The 21,227-nt window shown below is 55.8% G+C and overlaps 6 protein-coding genes across 6 annotated transcripts; all 6 read right to left on the bottom strand.

The window, feature by feature from the left end:
* Positions 1–1,113: 1,113 nt before the first annotated feature.
* LMXM_21_0670 (metallo-beta-lactamase family-like protein) lies at positions 1,114–2,124 on the bottom strand (the record flags this gene model as incomplete). The annotated part of the gene is made up of 1 exon (XM_003875257.1): positions 1,114–2,124. The coding sequence occupies one exon, from the start codon at positions 2,122–2,124 to the stop codon at positions 1,114–1,116; it is 1,011 nt and encodes a 336-aa protein (XP_003875306.1).
* A 1,075-nt stretch (positions 2,125–3,199) lies between these two features.
* LMXM_21_0680 (putative histone deacetylase) lies at positions 3,200–4,567 on the bottom strand (the record flags this gene model as incomplete). Its single annotated transcript, XM_003875258.1, has 1 exon — positions 3,200–4,567. One exon carries the CDS (start codon positions 4,565–4,567, stop codon positions 3,200–3,202), a length of 1,368 nt encoding a protein of 455 aa, XP_003875307.1.
* Positions 4,568–5,434: 867 nt separating this feature from the next.
* LMXM_21_0690 (conserved hypothetical protein) lies at positions 5,435–5,881 on the bottom strand (the record flags this gene model as incomplete). The annotated part of the gene is made up of 1 exon (XM_003875259.1): positions 5,435–5,881. One exon carries the CDS (start codon positions 5,879–5,881, stop codon positions 5,435–5,437), a length of 447 nt encoding a protein of 148 aa, XP_003875308.1.
* Positions 5,882–9,773: 3,892 nt separating this feature from the next.
* LMXM_21_0700 (putative dual specificity protein phosphatase) lies at positions 9,774–11,639 on the bottom strand (the record flags this gene model as incomplete). The annotated part of the gene is made up of 1 exon (XM_003875260.1): positions 9,774–11,639. The coding sequence occupies one exon, from the start codon at positions 11,637–11,639 to the stop codon at positions 9,774–9,776; it is 1,866 nt and encodes a 621-aa protein (XP_003875309.1).
* A 1,660-nt stretch (positions 11,640–13,299) lies between these two features.
* On the bottom strand, positions 13,300–15,279 carry LMXM_21_0710 (putative ATP-binding cassette sub-family E; the record flags this gene model as incomplete). Its single annotated transcript, XM_003875261.1, has 1 exon — positions 13,300–15,279. The coding sequence occupies one exon, from the start codon at positions 15,277–15,279 to the stop codon at positions 13,300–13,302; it is 1,980 nt and encodes a 659-aa protein (XP_003875310.1).
* Positions 15,280–17,360: 2,081 nt separating this feature from the next.
* LMXM_21_0720 (conserved hypothetical protein) lies at positions 17,361–18,293 on the bottom strand (the record flags this gene model as incomplete). The annotated part of the gene is made up of 1 exon (XM_003875262.1): positions 17,361–18,293. The coding sequence occupies one exon, from the start codon at positions 18,291–18,293 to the stop codon at positions 17,361–17,363; it is 933 nt and encodes a 310-aa protein (XP_003875311.1).
* Positions 18,294–21,227: the final 2,934 nt, after the last annotated feature.

Genomic DNA, 21,227 nt, shown 5'->3' on the forward strand with positions numbered 1-21,227 from the left:
ATAAGCTTTGAGGTGTGTGGTTGCGTGCAAGCCAACGTGCGTACGTCGTGCCAATGTGCACGAGACGGAGCACGAGGAGAGAGAGGGTGGATGCACCTTCCACCTACCCCGCACGCACGTCCTTTTGTCGTACCCTTCCCCAAATATCCAGGTGTGTTATTCGTAGATATGTAGAGTGGCCTCGGGGAGGGAGGGAGGGAGGAGGCGGGGCGAAGTGGCACATGCGTTTTACACGCACACACAGATCCCACGTGCGTGCAGCCAGAGAGGCCGCAAAGACCCAGGTCTCCGCCCCCCCCCCACCTACACCATGGCACGTACTCTGAGGGAAATCTAAGGAAGAGCGCCCCAGACCCTCACACGCATCCACCCACGCAGTCGTGAGCATGGCAGCAGGAAACCACATCGCGGTTCTTCCTCTCTCTCTCTTCTTTGGCTACTGGTGCGCCAACAGCGAGGAGGGGGGCGCTGCGGCAGCGTTCCCACAGAGACACGCAACGACGTGGATTCAGTCCAGCTGTGGGTCACGCTTTTTTCTCCTCCTTGCTCGCCGTGCGGAGCCTCCGCGCCATTGCCGCTGCGACTCTTCGCCTCCACCCCGTTTCCAGGAGTCCTCTGGGCACCCTGTTGTAGGCCCCACCTGACGATGGACTCGGCCAACGTGAAGCTCAAGAGCAAGACTGTGGGCAAGATGTGTCCCCACACGCGTGAACGTGCCACTGCAGTGCTGCTGTCACCTGTACGTCTATTTTCTTCGCTCCCTCCCCTCACCCTCCTCCTGCTCCTCCCTCCAACAGGCACGCACACACACAGACACATGCACGAGCGTTTTGTTTTCCACGCCTCTCCCCATCAAGTAGGGAGTGAGGTGGGGGCGTTGAAGGTGCCATCGACACAGGGCAGAACGATAAAAGGCACCAAGAGAGACACGCCACACAAGAAAGTGAAGCGAGGCAGAAACTATGCACCCTGGACTGGGTGGGCGGAGACCTGCCCGTGCTCCTCTCTACTCACAGAAATCCTGCACGGCAGCGGCTCGTACGTGCGGGAAAGGAGAAAGAGGAAGATTCACCTGTGCCCCATCTACCCGCACACGGTTGCAGAGACGTGAGATTATGGAGCCCCGGAAGAGACCCCCGCAGCCGCCACGCGAAACTCTGTCAAGATGCGCTCTATCACCCTCACATCCGTATCCGCCCCCTCTCCGAAGACGGTGTAATCTGTGGCATCCTTCAGGAAGTGAACGAGATCCGCAGGCGCGTACCGCACCACCAGCCTCTCCTCGTTCAGCAGTTTCTTCACGTGGTGGAAGACGTTGGAGCCAGCGGCAGTCTTCAGCGCAGCGGGGATAGTAGTGTAGATGATATCAACCAGCTCGCGAATGGTAAGGCCCTTTTCGCTGTCCAGGGCGGAGACTCCGTGCGTGCGCTCGCACAGCACCTGGAGAATCTGCTGCTCGCGCGTGTTACGGTGCTGGATGATCTCCTCGATGCGTGCGGTCCCGTCCTCGACGACAGGGCCATGCGCTGGGTAGAGCCGTTTTGGCTTCATCTTCGCGAGCACGTGCAAGGAGTTCATGTAGTCCTTGAAACTGGAAAACACAGACGTCCCAGTGCCCAGGACAGTGTCACTTGTGAAAAGCGCGCGCTCCTCCTGCAAAAACGCGCACAGGTGATCGTCGGTGTGCCCGGGCGTGTGAATCACTTGAAGCGTGGCGCCCTCCACCTTGACTACCTCGGGTGGGACTTGGCACAAGGCATCCACCTCGGTGTGGACGTACTGCGACGGCTGCTTCAGTAACTGCACCTGTGGAAAGAGGCGACGCACCGTCGCCACACCACCGATATGGTCCCCGTGCCAGTGGGTGAGCAGCAGTTTTGAGATGCGAACGGGCCCGCCGAGTCGAGTCGATTCCTCGTCGACCGCCTTCTGCAAAAGGTCGTTGTAGCCTTCCACGCCCTCGCCGGAGTCGATCAGCAGCCGCTCCTGTCCAGTCCCGACGAGGTACGTGTTGCTTCCCTGCAACGTCATGTAGCCCGGGTTCAGCCCCATGATGCGCACGACGCGACTCGACAGTGTCGCGATGACCGGCATGGCGGCCTCGGCGGCAGCTCCAGCGTGCATCGTTGGCTGAGGGAGGGTAGACGACTACGAAGAAGTGGAGGGGGGAAGGGAGAGGCAAAGGAAAGGCGGAAAGAGAAGGACGACACTTCCGTTGGCAGGCGCGACACCGGGGGAAGTCGGCGTAGATACCAACTGTGTAACGCACACACACATAGACACACAACAAGAGAAAAAAGAGGGGAGTGGAGCAGAACAAATGACAAGCGGAAGACGGACAACAACGTGAGTCAACGCACACGAGGCCGGCGTGCGCGGGAGAGATGTGTGGCAGCGAAGCGGGGGAGAGGCAAAGGCACAGAGTCAGGCGGAGCGACGTATGACGTGAGGAGGGGGAGGGGGTGGAAGACAAGAAAAGAAAAGCGGAGAGTGGCTCACAGACGCCTACACGCGGCCACAAAACGGAGAAAACAGTGAGGCCAGAAAAAAAACAAGAGACACGTTCCCACGCACCAAGTCGTCCTGAGGAGCACCCGGAAGCGGGCCAACCACAAAAACAAGGCGTCGCAGCGAAGGGGGCGGGGGCAGAGGCAGCAAGCCGGGCAAGGCTGGATGAGTACGAAAGCGGTAAGCGCGGGTGAGTGGAGGTGTAGGTCGTTACCCCTGCCAAATGTGAAAATGACAAGCACCAACGCGGAAAAAAAAAACAAGGAAAGGGAGAGAGAGAGACAAGGTGGAGATCGCCATCGATGGAGAGAGGATGTGCTGCGCTTGAGGGTTCAGTGGTGCGAGAGCACCAAGGGACACGCGGGAAAAAAAAAAGAAGAACGTACGCGTGTCGGGTGCAGGCGTGCGCATGCAAGCAGGCAGCAGAAGGAAAGACTAATCACTGCCTCAACATACTTCTGCACCGCCCCTCCCCCCTCCCCTCCCCTCCCTTCTGGGAATCCTCACCCCTGGTAGGTTTGCCAGCGACGGTAACGCTTGCGCCATTCTGTATGGGCTTGTGAGCGGCGAGGCGCTTCCCTTTTTTCTTTCCGATTTCGCTGCGTCAGTGCCTTCACACAATACGACATCCCTGCTCTGAGCGCTGCTTCGCTCATTACCAACGTCGTCCATTCACGCCTGTGGTGGTGAATCAAACGGTTTCCCGAGTGTCTGTGGCCTGTGACCTGCAGCCTCCTCCACCGCCCGCCGTGGTTCCTTGCTGGATAAACTGTCGCTTGAAATCTTCGACGGCTGTCGCGCCGTCCTCCACCTGCTTGTCCACTGCTGCGGCTGCGGTGGACGCCTTTTGCAGTCGTGGATGAGGTTGAATGTGGGGCACGTGGCGGTCAATTTGCTCCATCATCATCTGGTACGCACGCTGGCAGTGAAGCCCCGGTAAGACGTGGTTGCTGCGGTCCTGCGCGACAATCAGCAGGGGCGAGTCCTGAAAGAGCCACCCGCTCAGCGGCATCTCGGCAACCGGGAGCACCGTGTTCGGCGGCAGTGGGTGCCCAGTCAAGATACTGGTCTCATATGCCCACAGCTTTGCGACATTGCGAATCGTGTAGCCGCCGCCACCGAGCGCCACCATTGGGATACCGAGATCACGCACCGCCTGCACGCACTGCCCATGACCGAAGGACGACAGGTTAAGCAAGCCGAGGCGATCACCAGCGAGCGAGTCGGCGCCGCACTGGAGCACGATCGCATCTGGTGAGTAGCGCCGAACAATGGAGTGCAGCGCATGTTTGAATATGCCAAGGTAGTAGAAGTCGGTGATGCCGTCCCATACAGCCAGGTTCATGCTGTAGTAGCGTCCACGACCGTAGCCGACGTCACGCGGGTGCCCCGTGCCAGGGAAGAAGCTCTCACCGAACTTGTGCAGTGACAGTGTAAAGACGCGATCGCTCGTGCAGAAGGCCTCGTCCACGCCGTCGCCATGGTGCATATCGATGTCGACGTACAGCACCCGGTCATGGCACTTCAGAAGCTCGAGGATACCGAGCACGATGTCGTTCACGTAGCAGAACCCGGAGCACTCACCGCACTTTGAGTGATGCATTCCACCACCCCAGTGCACCGCCACGTCGACCTGACCGCTATTGAGTAGTACCGCTCCCATCAATGTCCCACTAGCTGTAGCGATGGAGTGCTCCATCAGCCCCTCGACCGGAGGACAGTCTCCCGAGAAGAAAACTTTCGACGTCTCCGCATTCCACAGCCAGCTGCGGCAGCTGTGCAGGCCTAGATTCGCCAGGTAGGTGTCGGTATGGTATGCCATCAGCTCCTCGACCTTCACTAGAGGCGGCACGACAGTGCGGCAGTGAGCATCGATCTTGAGGCTGCGCACAATGTCCATTGCCGCAAGCACACGATACGGCTTCATTGCGTGCTGCGGCACAAAAGCGGAGATATTCATGTCGGAGGCGTAGCCGGAGGTGTCGATCAACGCCACACGCCCGCGGCTTTCGGTATTCAAAACCGGTGCCTCGGCATCATCCTTGTGCAACGCGTCCATGGCGATCCGTCCCACCCATTCACCCTTCTCTAAGACGCGAAAAAAGAAAAGTGAACGCCAACCCTCTCCCAAAGGGAGGAGAAGGGAAAGTGGAGGAGGAGGGAAAGGGAATGTTGCCCCTCTCTCCCTCTCGTCGGCCGACTTGATGATTCACGCCCCCAGTGAGGGAGAAGGTGGAGAGGAGAAAGACAATAGAAAATAGCATTGACAGCAGCAGCACCACCCTCACACGCACGCATGGTGGAATCAACAGAGAAGCAGGCTGCACACCCCTTCCCCGCTCTCTCCCCCAGATGAACGCATGGAGATGCGGTTACGCTCTCGTTAGCATGCGTCTCTCACCACGGCCTAAAGGCACGGGGACAACTACGCTGTCTCACCATTAGGCCACGGCCCAAGATAGAAAAAAGGATCCTCGCGTGACCACAGTGGAACGACACATAAAAGTTTGTGAGGCGAGGGAGCGCAGAGACCGCTCCCCCCCCCACCCGCCCGCCTCACTCGTGTGGTCAGGTGGGCACAAAAGTCTTTGTTGGGTTTCCGTGCACTTGCTTTGTCCTTTTCTCTTCACGCCAAACTTCGCGGCGCCACACCGTCCACGTACAAAAGGCGACGCCATTGAAAAGACAGAGCAGAGTAGATCGCCCAAAGGCCAAAGGGGGATGAATGGATGAATGGATGGGTGGGTGGGTGGTGGAGATAGGAGGAGGAGGGCCAAACACACGCTGTTGGTCACTCACGCACTTTGGCACCCCTCCGCAAGAGAAACACAAGGAAAACACCGGAGAAGCGCGCTGTCTGGCGGGGCGTGTGATACGCACCCACTCTCACTCTCTCTCTTCCCCCCTTCATCTCCCTTTCCCCTCGCTAATGCTTGCCGATGTCCCAGACATAACCCACACTACGCAACACCACGCGGCCTTCCCGCACCACCAGCAGCTCTTGCACCGGTCTCTGAAAAAAGGAAGAGAGCCACGGCCCGAGAACGGGAATGAATGGCATGCGCTCTCTGTCGAGGACGTGCACATACCCGTTGCGGGCAAATGTGTGGGATGTCAAAGGTTGCAGGCCAGAGGTCCATGTGATGCGCAGATGCTCTCGCTCCTGCGCCTGCAGCGCCACTGCCGCTGGCAGCCCGCGCACTACACCCCAGAAGCTCGCAAAGTGAGCTTGCGGTGCCAATAGACTCAGCATCTCCTTCGTCTCCCTATCATCCTCAGCCATCACAAACTGCTCTGCCACCTGCTGGTTCCGGCGCAGCCACCCATCAGAGTCTTCCACAAAGTACTTCAGCTTGCGAACATTGTAGGACATGTCTACCAAAGAAGAGACGGGTTAAGAGGGGGGGGGGGGCTACCGAGCGGCTGCCCAGCTTGCTCTACACGAGAATCACCTCGCAAAGGTGGAGAGAGGCGTTCACAGAGCGACCCGGTTTACCATCGAAGACACACCCGAAACACTCAAGCGACCGCACGATAACCCCACAGATCTGCGTCGGCGTGTGAATCGATGTGGGTGTTGGGGTGAGACAAACGTTTTCTAAAGCGTGCAGTGTACCTGTATGTATGTGCATGTCCATATATATATATGTGTGTGCGTGTGTCGCGGATATATTCCGGATGCGTGCCGATGCTAGGCGTTGTCGATGGCACGAGAGAGGAGGTATGCGGTAGAGGTGCATCACGATTGGGTGTGGCGGTGACTGGTGTGTGTACGTGTGAAGGATGAGTGTAGGTCCGTCGAATGCAGACTTCCTTGCTGGGAGTATCACTCAAAATCCGCAAGGGGGACACGAGTGGGGCCCTGTGGGGTCGATATCCACCACATACACACGCACACGCGTCCAACGTCCCACGAAAGCGTGCTGACCAAGTTGACGGGGTCACATGACACCCTCCAGCCTCCATCATTTGACCTTTTGATTTGTGGTATTCTTTCTTCCCCCGCCCGCCCCACCCCGCCTCCTGCTCAGGAGGAGGACAAAAGAGAGCCAACCAAATACGCACACATACACCACCCCGGCACCCGGACAGAGCAGCCACGGAAGCACCTTCAGCAAAGGCCCAAGCACAAACCCCCCTCACTCTGAGAGAAACCAACACACACACACGGACAGACGGACAGAGAGCCGCTGGGCAATCAAAACACGGCTTCCGCCTCCGTGTCTCATGCAGTAGACAACGACAAGGTGCGAAGAAGGCACACCAACACCACGAGACACATACAAGGAACACCAAAAGGAAAAAACACTTGTGTACAACGCCCATGCATCGACCCACCACACACACACAGAGAGCGAGGGAGATGGGGGGAGGGGGGTCGTGCACGCCGAAGGAAAACACACGAGGGGAATATATATGATAGAGGACAGAGGGGGAGGGGGCACAGACACGCACACGCACTCGCACACGCACTCGGAACAGACAAAGGAACCCAACCGGACACGGAAGAAATACGAAGCTAAAAAAGGCAACGAAGACGAAGCGGGTGGACCCGGCAATGAAAGCGATATGCGCCCCCGCAGAGCGAACAATGCGAAAAGACAGATGACAAGTACACAGATGGAGGGGGAGGGGGGAGAAAACAACAACGAAATTTACGCGGAGGAGATAAGAACAAGCACAAGGACTGTACAGAAGATGCGGAGACAAGGGACAGGGGGGACGGGGACGGGGACGGGGACGGGGACGGGGTGGGAGGTTAGGAATGTGCGAAGAGCGTTAACTGGGAGAAGAGGTGCGTATCCGCTGCATGTACAGAAAGGGGCCGAAAAACAAAAGAAGAGTGAGAAAAGACAAGGCGGAGAAAATATTCCGGGTGGTGGCAACATTCGCCATGAACCCCACCGTCACTTCAGCATCGCTACCGCTCTCCCCCCCCCCCACACACACACACATACACATACACACGCACTTCACCACGCACCCATGCGCACTCGTCATGTCTCTAAGTTTCTGCCCCTTTCCTCGTTCGCTTCTCTCCCTCTCCTTGTTCAACTTAGGCCGGTGAGGGGCACGTGCACCACACGCGCGCGTGTGTGTGTGGTGTGTAGTCACGGTGGCCTCCAGGGGGAGATGAATGAAATCTACACACACGCACAAGAACAAAAGGAAGCCATCGAATCAGCAACGTCCTAAAGCCAACCAGCCAAGGTGGCGGAGGGCGAGAGAGAAAGACTGTGAAAGATGCGGTAACAGTTTAAGCCTACAAGCAAGGACCACACCATATAATAATAATAAGAGAGAGACCGGAAGCTGGGTGGTGGTGGTGTGTGATGGAATTGGGTGGGTGAGTGGGGGTATTTCTCGGTGTCTATGGGTGGGCGGCTTCAAACACGAGTGACGTCACGTCGCACGAAAATATATATATATATACATATATCTTCTACGAAAAGCCCAAGAAAAAGAGAGAGTACGCCTTGAAACACATTTTGTGCAATGTGCGCCCGTGTGTATGTATGCATGTTGCTGTGGCGGCGGTGGTGGTGGCCAGCATGCATGAAACACAGACTTCTCATCTTTCTTTTTCGCTGGAATGTGGTGCGTGAGCAAGAGACAGGTTATTTCACTCGGCCTCTTCGCCATCGTCATCAGCCTGTACGGTCATCACAAGTGAGAGGCGCATGGTAGAGCGCGAGGCACGACTCCTGCACACAACCATCTGCATGACGCCAAAAACAAAAAGGGAAAGGGGACTAGCTGGGGGCCCTTGTGCAACGCGTCTACTGCTTCAACACACTCGCTGCAATCAAAGAGGGGGAAGGCATGAAATGAAAGGGGGGAGAGTGACATGCAGACCCGTTCGAGCTGCGGCTTGTCGGCTGCCTCATAATCTGTCCCACTCGGTGCGACACGTCGAGACGTACGCGAAGGAAAGGAGAGGAGAAAGAACGAAGACAAGCACACACACAAACACACACACAGGCATGTGAGCACTTGATAAAGTAGACACACGGCAGAGAAACGGAATGCAGAAGAAGCAAAGGACGGAGAAGCACACATAGAGCAGACACTCTCTTCGAATGTTAAAGACAACAGAGTGGCGAAAGGCGGAGTCCAGCGCTGTCACCGACATGCCGACAAGACCACTGCCCGTCCCCCTACACGCAGCAACGCACACCACGACGAGCTACAGAAAAAGAGAGCGAGAGGAAGGGAGGGAGGGAGGGAGGGAGAGCTACCCAGATCACACGACGAAAAAAAAACTTTAGAGCGTGATACGATGATAGAGGAAAATGAAAAGAGAAGCGGCGAAGGGCGTTGGAGGGGTGTGTCCCGGGCACACAATAAGCATCTCAACTCGTTTCACCCATCCTCTCCTGCCTCTGGCTCCTTCACCATCTCTCCCTGCTCTCGCCCGTGTACTCAGTAGACGCGCTCCACTCTCTTCTAACGCACCCCTCCCCTCCCCAGCCCAGTACACGGTGCATGTCCCCACGCACATATCCACACACAAGACACAAAAGTGCATCGCTCCGCGATCTTACACGCACACGAGTGGGCGCGCACAACAACATCACGTAAGATTACGGAATGCCATCATCGGCACGTCCTCTGTCGTACTCCAATACAATGATGATGTGTGCACGCGTGTGACAGGGGGTAGGAGGGGGAGGGTGGGTAGGCGCTGCACCGATGGATGCGCTTTCATCGATAAAAATCTGCGTCGCTCAAGAGCGTATGAATGGAAAGGGAACCACAAAAAAAAGGGAGAGATCCTTTTTATTTTTTTTGCTTCGCTTTCTCCTCATTGACACGCAGCCGCAGCAGCAGTCGCAGCAGCACCTCTAAAGTGGTACAAAAAGTGCGGCTGAACAACAGACGAAAAGCCACAAAACAACACAAAACATCGGCGATGGAAGAAACAGACAAGGCGACGGGGGTGTGGGGACTCGCGCGTCAGTCCCGCCATCTTTCCTTCGTTCTTTCTTTATCTCACTCTCCCTCCCTCCCTTGTAAGGTCGATCCGTCCTGGGGATGTGTCACGCAGCACACACACACACACCACCACCACCACCACCACCACCAAATAAAGAGTAGAACGAAAAGAAAAAAAACACGTGGCCAGGGACAGGGACGCATGTGCAGAAATTCATGTATATATGTATATATACATGTGCCCCCATGCGCATACACGCAGAGAAAGAGATAGGCACGTGTGGGACCTCGGCCTCGATGGAAGAGTACAGGTAGCGAGAGTGTGCATATTAAGCCTGCCTCCTCGATGAAATCACCGACGGAGGCTGGCGCCGCACCGTCACCGTGTTTTTGGAGTTCGCCCCGTTCGCACCACCACTCGTGCCGTTGCTGTCGATGCTCGCAAAGGAGTTGTTCAGCGAGCCAGAGTTGGGATCCTGGTGCTTCTGTGCCTTAGGAGAGCGAGCGCGGGAACGCGGCTTGTCCTCTGTGCCTGATTGAGTCCTCCCGCCGCTTGGCGACCGCTTCGCTGTCAGATAGACAGGCGACATGGTGCGGCGCCGGCTGCCACTTCGCGAGCCTGTCCCATGGTCGACGCCCCGTCGCGATGGTGACGGATTCGAAGACCGTGGGGTACAGTAGCTAGGCTCTGTGGCGGTGCGAGGGGCAACGATGGAGCGGTACGGCGCGATCCCGCGATAGCTTGCGGCCGACGGTCGCCCCACCACATCACGAGTTGGTCTATTGCTGGCCAAGGGGCTACTTGTGCGGGGGGTGCCTCGTACAGACGTAGGATTGCTGAGCCCGAAAGAGCTGCTGGCCCACGCAGACGTCGGGATGGAGATGGAGGTCACCGAGGTGGTGTTGCCAGGACGACTGGCAGGCAATGACTGTATCCGTGTGTGGCTTTCCTTCGCGGTGCCTTTCTTATCCTTCGGCGTCGGCAGCGGGGACCCGTTGCGGTACCTGTGGCTAGACCCGAGCGTGGCAAACGGCGAACGTAGCTGCGTCGGCGCCGCCAGTCGCGCGTAGTCGATGGAGCGGGCCGACTCAGCAGACGATCGCTGGAGCTGCGGCGGTGCGGGGCCCCCTTCTCTGTCCCTACCTTTAGCGGGCTTGTCCTCAAGAAGAGAGAAGGAGCTGTGCGTGCTGGAGGCTGGCCCCGATCCTCGCAGTGCTGAGACCCGCTCCACACCTTTGGTCAACACCCCTGTACTCGTTTCTGTCGTCCCGCTATGAACTACCGGGAGAGACTGGCGCCCCTTGGGGCACATGCGCGGATCAGACTCCAACCGACGAGAGCAGGGAGACGTGCTCCGGCTCAGAATACTGGGTAAGCGACGACCAGTGCGCAAACACAAGTGCCCCCGAAAGCCCAGGAAGCTACCGGGCTCCGCCGAAGCCGGATCCGCGGGGAACGATGCTGCGCGGTTGACAACAGGGCACGTCGTCCGAGAGTCCGCATCCGTGCCCTTCTTGGTGTCCACGAAAGTAATACGCCCTTTTGTGGGCTTGCCGTTCACGGGATTCCCCACGTCAACCTTCTCGGCGCACTGCCGATAAAGGTTATTCGCCATCTGATCCTTATACAGCAATCCGTTGAGGAGGGTGTTGCGGAGCATCCACTGGTCGTTGTCAAGGCCAAATTGGCTGTCGTCTACGTCCTGAGCAAAGATATCATGGTCCACGTCGTGGCGCTTCGCAAACTGGCGCAGCTGCCGCTGGAAGTGGGGCTTGATGTCGGAATCGGGGTGCGCCATTTTCAAGTACAGGAGTGCGCTCTCTAGCTTCCACCCATACTTCATAATCATGTATGCTGCGATAAGGGCAGGGCTGCGCGAGTTGCCGTACACGCTGTGCACCAGAACGCACTCGCCTGCTGCAAGGGCCTCATCGATGAACTGAACCGCGCGGTGAATATTGTCGTCGGCTGTATCGAAAAGAATGGTGGTGCACACCGAACCGGCAGCATCCTTCCAGGGGAAGGAGAGGTAGCTAAAGCCTGGCTCACCGAGGAAAAAGTCGGCCACCTCGGCACCGGCACAATTAATAATGTGAGTGATCTTGTTCATGATCAAAAGCGTCTTGTCTGCCGCAGCGCCGGCGTTGCCGGCAAAGATGCCGTCCTTGATGCGCACCGCAACTAAATCCTCCATCTCGCGCCTGCTACGTTTCCTGAATCAGACCTCCCGAATGTATGAAACTACCGCTCGCCTTTTACGTGACAAGGCTTCGCACACGCTTCCAAACATAAAAAAGAAAACGAAAGTAAGAACACGGCGAGAGATGAGGGGAGCAAACAAGAACAGGTGCGCTGACACGCACACAGACACACGCGAGAGAGTCGCAACGGGTGCCCACCTCGCAAGAGGTGGCACTTCGCACAAAAGGAAGGGGAAAGGACACCAAAGGAAAAAAAGAAAGAAAAAAAACGAAGTACTCAGTAGTTGTAACCACGATCTCACTCAGCCTGTACGGAGTCGCAGAGGCCAGCTCTAGATCTTCTTGTGTCTGCGTCTCTGTGTGTGTCTGTGCCCGCGTGCTTTCTGCTTTCTTCGACAACGAACGTTGTGGCGAGAGTAGAGAATGGCGGAGACACGAGAAAGACAAACAACGGAAGAGGAGAGGAGGACGGAGGCAACAGAGGGAATTGGATGCATAGACACAGAAAGACAAAACGTTGCACAGCGGCTCACCAGGGGACCGAGGCGAAAGACGACAACCTCGATCCCATTGGGATGAAGCTCTGAGTTGAACAGGGCAGTTGACATGGAATCTTGATGGGGATGCGTCGTGGTAGGCACTCGACTCGGCAAGATCCTGATCTCGCTCTAGCGACTCGCTGAGCAACAGTACATGACAGACGCACACGACATTATTACGGTGGTGCGCAAGCACCACCACCCGTCCGCTGCTCCGTCGGTTTCACAGAAGGTACAGCAGCGCTCCCTTCACCTTTTCTTCCCTCTTTTGTTTTCGTTTTTTTGGTTTTAGTTACACTAGTGTTAATAGACTAAGTTGTGTACTTGCGTTTAGGGGTCCTTCTTTGGTGCGTGTGTGCGTGCATCCTCTGTGCGTTATTCAGAGTGGCGAAGAACATCTGGGAGTTACCTTGTTCTCCCCCTCTCGTGGATCGTGCGTTTCGTTTTTCTCCTCTCGTTTGGCCTCCTTTCGCCACACGCGTTACCTTCTGCACAAGTGCAAGGCGCTAAACCCCTTCCTTTTTTCTCGCTGGACAGCAAGCGTTAAACGGTCCCCCCTCGTCCCTCCGTAGGGTCCGCACTTGGCAGTTTGTTTGTTTTTTTCCACCCACCCTCAAGCCTGCTCCATATCGCCTCCTGCTCTTCAATCACGTGCACACCACCACCACCACCCCTTTCCTGGATTTCCTCGTCCTCGAAGAGAGCCACCACATAAAATAAGGGACAACAAGGGAGGGGGAGGGGAGGGTGGTGGTGGTGGTGGGTGTGCACGTGGATGAGGAATAGGGGAAACAGAAACAAAAAAAAACAAAAAAAGCATGCGAGCGGTAAAGTGAAAAAAGACAACGACAGAGAGGTGCGGAGAAACCGAGAAATAAAAGGCCCGCCGACGCTGAAAAAGGCATCAACAACCACAAAAAAAAATGGAAAAAAAAACAACGGAGAACGTGTAAGAGGAAAGGCAGAACAATGAAAGACAGCAAGCGACGACGACGACGAAAAAAAAAGCATGGCAGTCCCCTCCCCCTCGTCACGCACATCGCGTTTTTTCTCTGGCTTATCAAGGCAGACGTGTATTATACATACACACCCACAATGGGAAGCAGCGGCCTCCCTAGTTCTTGTGGGCCTTCTTCCCCTTCCCATCGTCCCCGTCACCGTCGTGGCGCTGGTTCTGTTGCTTCTTGGGCACTGCCTTCACGTCAGCTCCGTCGTCGTTGTCTGAGTCGTCTCTGTTCTTCTGCGCAGGTTTCTTCCCCTTCGGGTCCTCCATATCCGTCATGTAGAAGTAGTTGCCCGAAGCCTTCTGATCGCGGTCCTTGACGGAGTCCAGCTTGTTGATGCGAGGTCGGAAGTTCGTGGGGTCGCGGCGGAAGGTGATGTTGAGGCTCTTGAGGAACCTATTCATGCCTTCAAGGAGGCCGCACGGCGTCCGCGCTGTGCAGTTCACGGCGGGTGTACCGTCGTACACGATAACTCTGTCGGCCAGGTATGTGGCCATGATAAAATCGTGCTCCACGATGAACGCCGTGCGCTTGCTGTTCAGGATGAAGCGCTTGATCACGCGAGAGGCGATGATACGCTGATCGGAGTCAAGGTACGCACTAGGCTCATCGATGAGGTAGATGTTGGCCGGTGTACCCAGTGCAATGCACAGACCGACACGCTGGAGCTGGCCACCGGAGAGATTCTGGACTTCCTGGTCCAGAAGCTCTTCGATCGTGAGCGGCTTCAGAACATCCGTCTGAAACTGTGGATGGCAGTACATTTCGTAGATCTTTGTCTGGAGAAGGTCACGCACCGTGCCCTGGAACTTTGGCGCAATCTTCTGGGGCTTGTAACTGATGGACAGCTTCGGCACCTCGACGTCGTTGTCCGGCTTCACGTGACCGGCGAGCATGCGAATGAAAGTGGTCTTTCCGCAACCATTCTCGCCCAGAAGCACCACAATCTCAGAGTCGGAGAAGGTGCCAGCATCTACGGACAGGCTGAAGGACCCTAGGTTCTTGTTCATGGCTGGGTACTCATTCATAGCGCGGCGCTTGCTGACACCCTCTTCAATATCGTCTGCGATGTGGAATGTGAGGCCCTCCTCACGGAATCGCAGGTTCTCCGTCGGCACGAAACCATCAAGGAAGATGTTAATGCCCTCGCGCACACCATAGGGCATTGTCACCACACCGTAGATGCCAGGAACGCCGTACAGCACACAGACGAAATCAGACATGTAGTCCACCACGGACAGGTCATGCTCTACGACGATCACGTAGTTGGTCTCGGTCAGCATGGAGCGGATGACCTGGGCGGCGGTAAGACGCTGGCGCACGTCAAGGTAGCTAGAGGGCTCATCGTACATGTACACCTGCGCATTCTGCACGCAAAGAGCGGCAATGGTGAAGCGCTGCAGCTCGCCACCAGACAGCTTGTCCAAGGTACGATCCGCCACGTTCTTCAGATCAAGAACTTCCATGAAGTAATCCTTCATGCTACGCTCGTCTGCCTTGGTAAGAAGAGTCTCTACCACCCCATTGTTGGTCTTTGGCACCTTGTCTACGTACTGCGGCTTCAGAAGAACGCGCATCTTGTCGTCTAGTAGGTGCTGGAAGTATGCCTGATGCTCAGAGCCGCGGAAGTACTTGAGAATCTCGTCCCACCCAGGCTCATTCATGTACCTTCCGAGGTTCGGCTTAATGCGGCCTTTCAGGACCGAGAGGGCAGTCGATTTGCCTGTACCGTTCGCGCCAACAAGGCCAAGCACCTGTCCGGGACGAGGCAGTGGAAGGCGATGTAGCTTGAAGCTGTTAGGGCCGTAGCGGTGCACAGTGTCCCTCTCTAGGTTAGAGGGGAGGTTGATGATACGAATCGCATCGTAGGGGCACTTCTTCACGCACAGTGCGCAACCAATGCAAAGTTCCTCGGAAATCTTGGAGATGGTGCTTTGGTGGCTCACCTCGATGCACAGCTTACCCTGCAGCACAACAGGGCAGCACTTGTGGCATTCTAGGTTGCACTTGCGTGGCTTGCAGCGGTCTGCATTGACCACCGCAATACGGGTAAGGCGCGACTGCTCTTCGGCCTGCTTCTTCGGTGGCATCGAAATCGATTGTATGCTTCCTTCCTGTTCGTTTTCGGTGACGGGAAAATCAAGGAGAGGGGAGACAGAACAGATGATTCATAGCTGTGCATGAAAGTTGATTCACAGCAGTGGCAAGCCCAACTAGAAGGCCGCTGGAAGATACAGAGGTGTCTCCAGGATTGTCAGGTAACGCGACGGCACCAGCAGAAGCCTCGGGAAGAGACGGCCCAGCTGGCAGGTGTTCACAACATGTGCAAAAAAAAAACTGATGTGCTCCTTCGGCCAATCTACACAAAAGCTGCCAGGGACACGGGAACCGTTTTTCCTCCCCTTCAGTGGAGTGTGATGCATTTATCCCGTTTGTAAGCCGTCATGTACACGCAAACACTCCGCAGGGCACACCATCGAAGAGGAATAGGAGCCCAGTCTTCTCTTCCTTTTCAAACGCATCCGTTCTCTGCCATACAACACGAGGCCAAACACCTCCACACACACCTTCCTCCGTCACAGGCCCAACCTCGCGTGGCGCGATGGCAGCCGTAGACGCACACACAAACACACACGCACCCGCCACAGCAATGCGCCGAGCCAGCCGTCGGAGAGCACGGCCGCTGCCTCAACTCGCGCCCTCGCCGTGCCGGCCGCCACCAGGTGCGTCTCCCCCTCGCGGTGGCGCTCAGGCTCCCCACACCAGTGGGCGGTGTGTGAGGGCCGGGGGTGGGAGGCGCCCGCGTCACGGTGACACCCTGCTCACCATGGGGATGGCACAGATAGCGCTCACTGTCGCGGGTCACTCCGATGCAACGTCATCCAGGGCCCCACCGCCGACACCAGCAGCGATCCATCGCTCTGACCTCCCTCTCCTGCGGCGTAGGCACCTGACCCCGTCACTACCAGAAGTGGCTCTGGCATTTGCCAGGGGATGGGGAGGAGGCTGCCTGGCTTCCTCCAGAGAAAGTGGGTACTGGACTCTGAGGTGCCACGCGCTGAGAGGGGTGTGTGTGTGTGTCCCTCTCCTGTCATCAACGATATAGAACCGGCTCCAGGTTAAAACCCGAAACGGTGATAGTCGCAAGACAGTGTCCTCGAAGCAGGGAGACTGACGTCACACTCTCACGCAGGAAAAGTAATAAGTGTTGCTCTTTCTGCTCCGGCCTTTCATGATACGATACGTTGTCGCCTGTGAAGAGACAGTTGTCAAACCGTGTGTCAGTAAGCAGAGGCGATTAGAGTACGGTATACCGATGCTAGTGGCAACCAAGAAGATAACAAGGGCTTTATAGTGTACCCGACCTTTCTGGTATATGACGTGCCCGCACTAGCCAAAGGCGGAGGTTCTCCTGCTCCTGGGATGACAGCTTGCTCCACTTTTCCATGATAGCAAGCCGACACTCGAATCAACCATGCTGGTATCATGGGAGTCAAAGGGAGCGAGCCCAGCACACAGATCTGCCCTGACATGGTCCTCCTCGACCTCATCCGTAGGAAAAACAGACATCCTGTAGAACTTTGCCACCAAAGCGAAGAATTTTTCGAACGTTGTAGGCCCTTTTCTCTCTGCGTTGCACCTCTTCCAAAAGATGTCGAAGGTCTTATCCGATCGACCAGACGCAACGAAGGGAAGTAGCGCTTCAACCACAGGAGCACTGAAAGTGCCGCTCCCCCTTGAATCCAAGATGAAAGCCTCTGTCAGATCCACACCTTTGTTGTGTAACACCTAGAGCATAGTTGTGGACATGGCCCGGCACCTTTGCGGCCCCTTTTGCCCCCATGACGCCGGTGACGCACTGAATCCCAAAGGGAAAGATAATCGAGAAAGCAAGTGGAAAGAAACGAGAACGTGTTGGAAGCTAAGGGATAGCGCTACGAGGAGAGAGTCTGAGTTGGCCCCCCTGGTCGAGATGCTTCACATTACGGCCGCGGCTACAACACTCTCCTGCACGTTCGACAGAGAGTTGTAAGAACAGGTTGCTGCGCCAACAGTGCAGCTCACACCGTGTCAAGTGCAGCTATCTTCAACCTCGTTTCGCGCAGAATGCAAAGAAAAAGAAACGCTACTAAGTTAAGAGAAAGCAGGTCATAACTGTGTAGTACATTCCCTACTTTGCCTCGCTGAAAGGAGTAGAGCTGTGTGCCTCCCCGCTCCTCACATCCAGAGCGTTAATAAGACCGGATTCTTGCGCTCCACACGGACTAACCTCACGGAACGGGGTATAAATCGGTTGAGGTGAATGCTCAGGGGTGTACACGCTAGACGAGCCCACACCGCGGATGCCCTGGAAAAGATACCCGGCGCTCTGGAGTTGTTCTACAAAGTCGTCCACTCGCTGAAGGGAGTCACCATTCTTCCGGGTCATAGACTCCTGCAGTGTACGAGCTAAAGTGGCCAGCTGGGTGCCGTCGCTGCTACGCAAGCAGGAAACAAGCGTGTGCATCACATAATCGGCTCCATACTTTCGCCCACAGCAGAACTCAGGCCTGCGCGAGCGCACCCACTCGAAAAAGTCCACAAAGGGGTTGGTCTGGCGAACCGCCTCAAAGTCCTTCTTCATCTGATCCTGCTCACTTTGCTGAAACTGTACAGCAAACAGGATGTGCTTCGCCTGCAGCTCTACGCTCGCCGTCCAAAGAGGCAGCTCCAGGCCATTTACTCCGCGCGTGAATTGACGAAAGAGGATCTTACCGGATAAGTACACCAGCGTGCAACCCGTCAACAGGAAGAGCCAGTCCACCCTTCCCTGATTCTGGAAAGGGTTCCCACCAAACCCTGAGTATCCCTGTACTCCAGCGCTGCGCGCTGCCTGCTGAGCTGCACTTGCGTTTATACCCATTGTAGAGAAGTGCCCATATTCGTGGTGGGTCATTTCAGGGATCTGCATTCCGCGGTACTTCTGCTGAACCTTTTGGCGGAGCTCCTCCTCCCTAGCACGCTCCTCCGCACTCTGCTCAAGACGGAGGACCGCGGTCGAAGACAACAAGCGCGCCCCTACCCAAAAGGGTGGCGATGTGCGGTGTATATTGAGTCGGAGCATGGAGAATTTGTGTGCGACGCAAATCACTAGTCCTCCTTTCTTGCCATATACAGGAAAGTTGAGAAGGAGAAGAAGTGAAAGTGAGGAGCGCACAGAAAAGGGCCATGTTTCGCACTGTACAATGCTACTGCTCGTGGCAGATGGACTGCTCTGCAGCCAGTGATGACAGGACACTAGAATGTCATGACTCGCTTCGCTTTGCTTTGGCTTTGATCGACTGTGTGCTTCATCCAGACTTCCTGTTTGTGATCCGTCAAATAGGCCACAGCTACTTTCGCCAGTGTGAATGCATCTATAAACGAGCCCTTTTCAGCTCCACTATCGTATCCCCTGTGTCACAACCCTCATAGTTGCCGCGATTCAGCGGTCCTTTGAGCCGAATACAACTTCCAATGAGCAACGCAATCACTGCGGCAACCACCACACTGGTGGCTGGCAACAGTACATCCGAGTCATTGATGAATTGAAAGTCCATCCCTAGTGCTGTCTCCAAGAGTCACCTTTTGCGGCTGATTAAGCAGAAGAAATAGACGAAAAAAAAACGTGGTGTGAAATAGTAGAAAGTTGGTAAATGTGTTGTAAAAGTTAAGTTTCATGGAGGATACGTCAGAGAGCAGACACTCCTCCCCTATACCTGGGACAGCATCAATTCCAATACACTATGCGCCTGCGTTTTTATGTAAGAAGCTGCGACAAGCTCCAGGGATTGCTTTTCAGAGATGTCTCGGCACTGTACCACTTCGTCCCTCCCCAGTGGGTCGATCGAAACACTGTGCCTGGCTGTTGAAGCGACCCACACACACCATAGTTTCTCGTTCACTGTGAACATAATAATATTACAGCAAACCCAGAAGCAGCGGTACGTCGACCGCACATCAACAAACCTCGTTTTATTTTTAAGTCACAGATGAAGTACGGTGACCACCTATAACCCTCGACACCCACTCAAAGAACCAAATTTCCCGATAATAGCTCCTCCCAGCCCCGTCATTCCACAATGCGACCCAAGCCATTCCCTCTGCCGTCCCACAAACAACAAACCTACCCCAATTGAAGCCAAGGGTCAGCAATCATTCAAGTGACTGCTCAGTCAAATGGCCCAAACAACCTCTTCGAAACAAAATAGAGAAGACCTCCAGAATTGAAGCAAGTCAACAGCAGCGCAAGCAAGCAAACAAAATGTCGAATTTGCGAGCTTGCCAGGTATAGTATTTAGTCCATTGCTGAGAAAGCGCTAAGATCGCTGCAGTGAATGTCGAGTGTCCACTATACAATGAGCTCCGCCACATTGAGGAATCCTCCCTCCTTGGAATCAGCTCGCCTTTGACCATCCCCTAAAGCATCCGGGGTGCTCTGTGCACAGCCTTCACAGCCGAAGCAGTGCAACAGCAAAACGACTTCTTACAGTGGAATCAAAACCCCTTTCCTCCCTTCGCTCAAGCAGACACTAGTTCTCAATGTAAAATCAACATAGTACAACAACTCCCTTTCCGGCAAGACCTTCTGGCACGACAGAGACTGACAACATCCTGAAACACCTACAATCCTCTCCCGCCAAGCTCCACCTCTTCAATCACGTTCCTTCGATCCAAGGCCCGTAGCCATTTATCAGACACATGTACTTTCTCACAGATACAAAAACCCCAGAAGTTAATCTGTTTGTGCACCTGTCCGTTCTCTTCCATACAACACGAGGCCAAACACCTCCACACACACCCTCCTCCGTCACAGCCCCAACCTCGCGTGGCGCGATGGCAGCCGTAGACGCACACACAAACACACACGCACCTGCCACAGCAATGCATCGAGCCAGCCGTCGGAGAGCACGGCCGCTGCCTCAACTCGCGCCCTCGCCGTGCCGGCCGCCACCAGGTGCGTCTCCCCCTCGCGGTGGCGCTAAGGCTCCCCACACCAGTGGGCGGTGTGTGAGGGCCGGGGGTGGGAGGCGCCCGCGTCACGGTGACACCCTGCTCACCATGGGGATGGTACAGATAGTGCTCACTGTCGCGGGTCACTCCGATGCAACGTCATCCAGGGCCCCACCGCCGACACCAGCAGCGATCCATCGCTCTGACCTCCCTCTCCTGCGGCGTAGGCACCTGACCCCGTCACTACCAGAAGTGGCTCTGGCATTTGGCGGGGGATGGAGAAGGAGACCCCTGGTTTCCCCGGGCAAAGTTCGCGCACTGGGCTTTGAGGTGTCGTTTGTCATGAGGGCTACAAAGTTGTGTCTGAACTCAAAGGGCCGCTTTTGTCTTCGGATTAGGGAAACAACGTTTGCCCTTTCGCAAATTCTTTTCTCGAGTCCCAAAGCCTAGCTTGAATCAGTGGAAAGATGACGGGTAGCACAACTGAGAAAAGCAAGCTCTTTAAGCAGCGTTGTGTGGGCGGGGTGTTGGTTTCAACACAGTGAACAAATCAACCACGACGCTGCTTTTGGTGTGCTAAAGTTTGTCTATCTAGACGGTGAGGAAACGACAAACTGACGCCCTTGCCAAGGCAAGCGCTCCTCTCTTTTGGTACCGTGCTGCGCCCCGACCCAGATGCTTGTGAGCGGCCATAAAAACGTACCCATGCGTTCCGTCGAGTTCCCTTCAGGGACGACCACAAAAGGTTGGCTTCTTTTCGCGTGCTTTCACGATCCCCACAGCTTAAGCGCCCCGCAAAGGCCACAGGACGCGCAAGCAGAAGGCGTCGATGTAGTTCTGAGGAAGAGAAAAAACCGACATATTCCCCCGAAACCCTTTAACAATACCCGTCGGGTCCAGGGTTGCTTCGCCTGCGCGTTCCCCAAAACCCCGTTTGCACCCCAGCCGCCATACATCATCGCCCCCAGTACTCTTAGAACCAAACCAACCCCCCCCCCCTCCCCCAACACACGTTCTCCTTCAAAGATCTGACTTTATTAGCTCGATTTGAAACGGCTAAGAGAGC

This window comes from Leishmania mexicana, chromosome 21, assembly GCF_000234665.1.
Source record: "Leishmania mexicana MHOM/GT/2001/U1103 complete genome, chromosome 21".
In the NCBI taxonomy this organism is placed as follows: Eukaryota; Euglenozoa; class Kinetoplastea; order Trypanosomatida; family Trypanosomatidae; genus Leishmania; species Leishmania mexicana.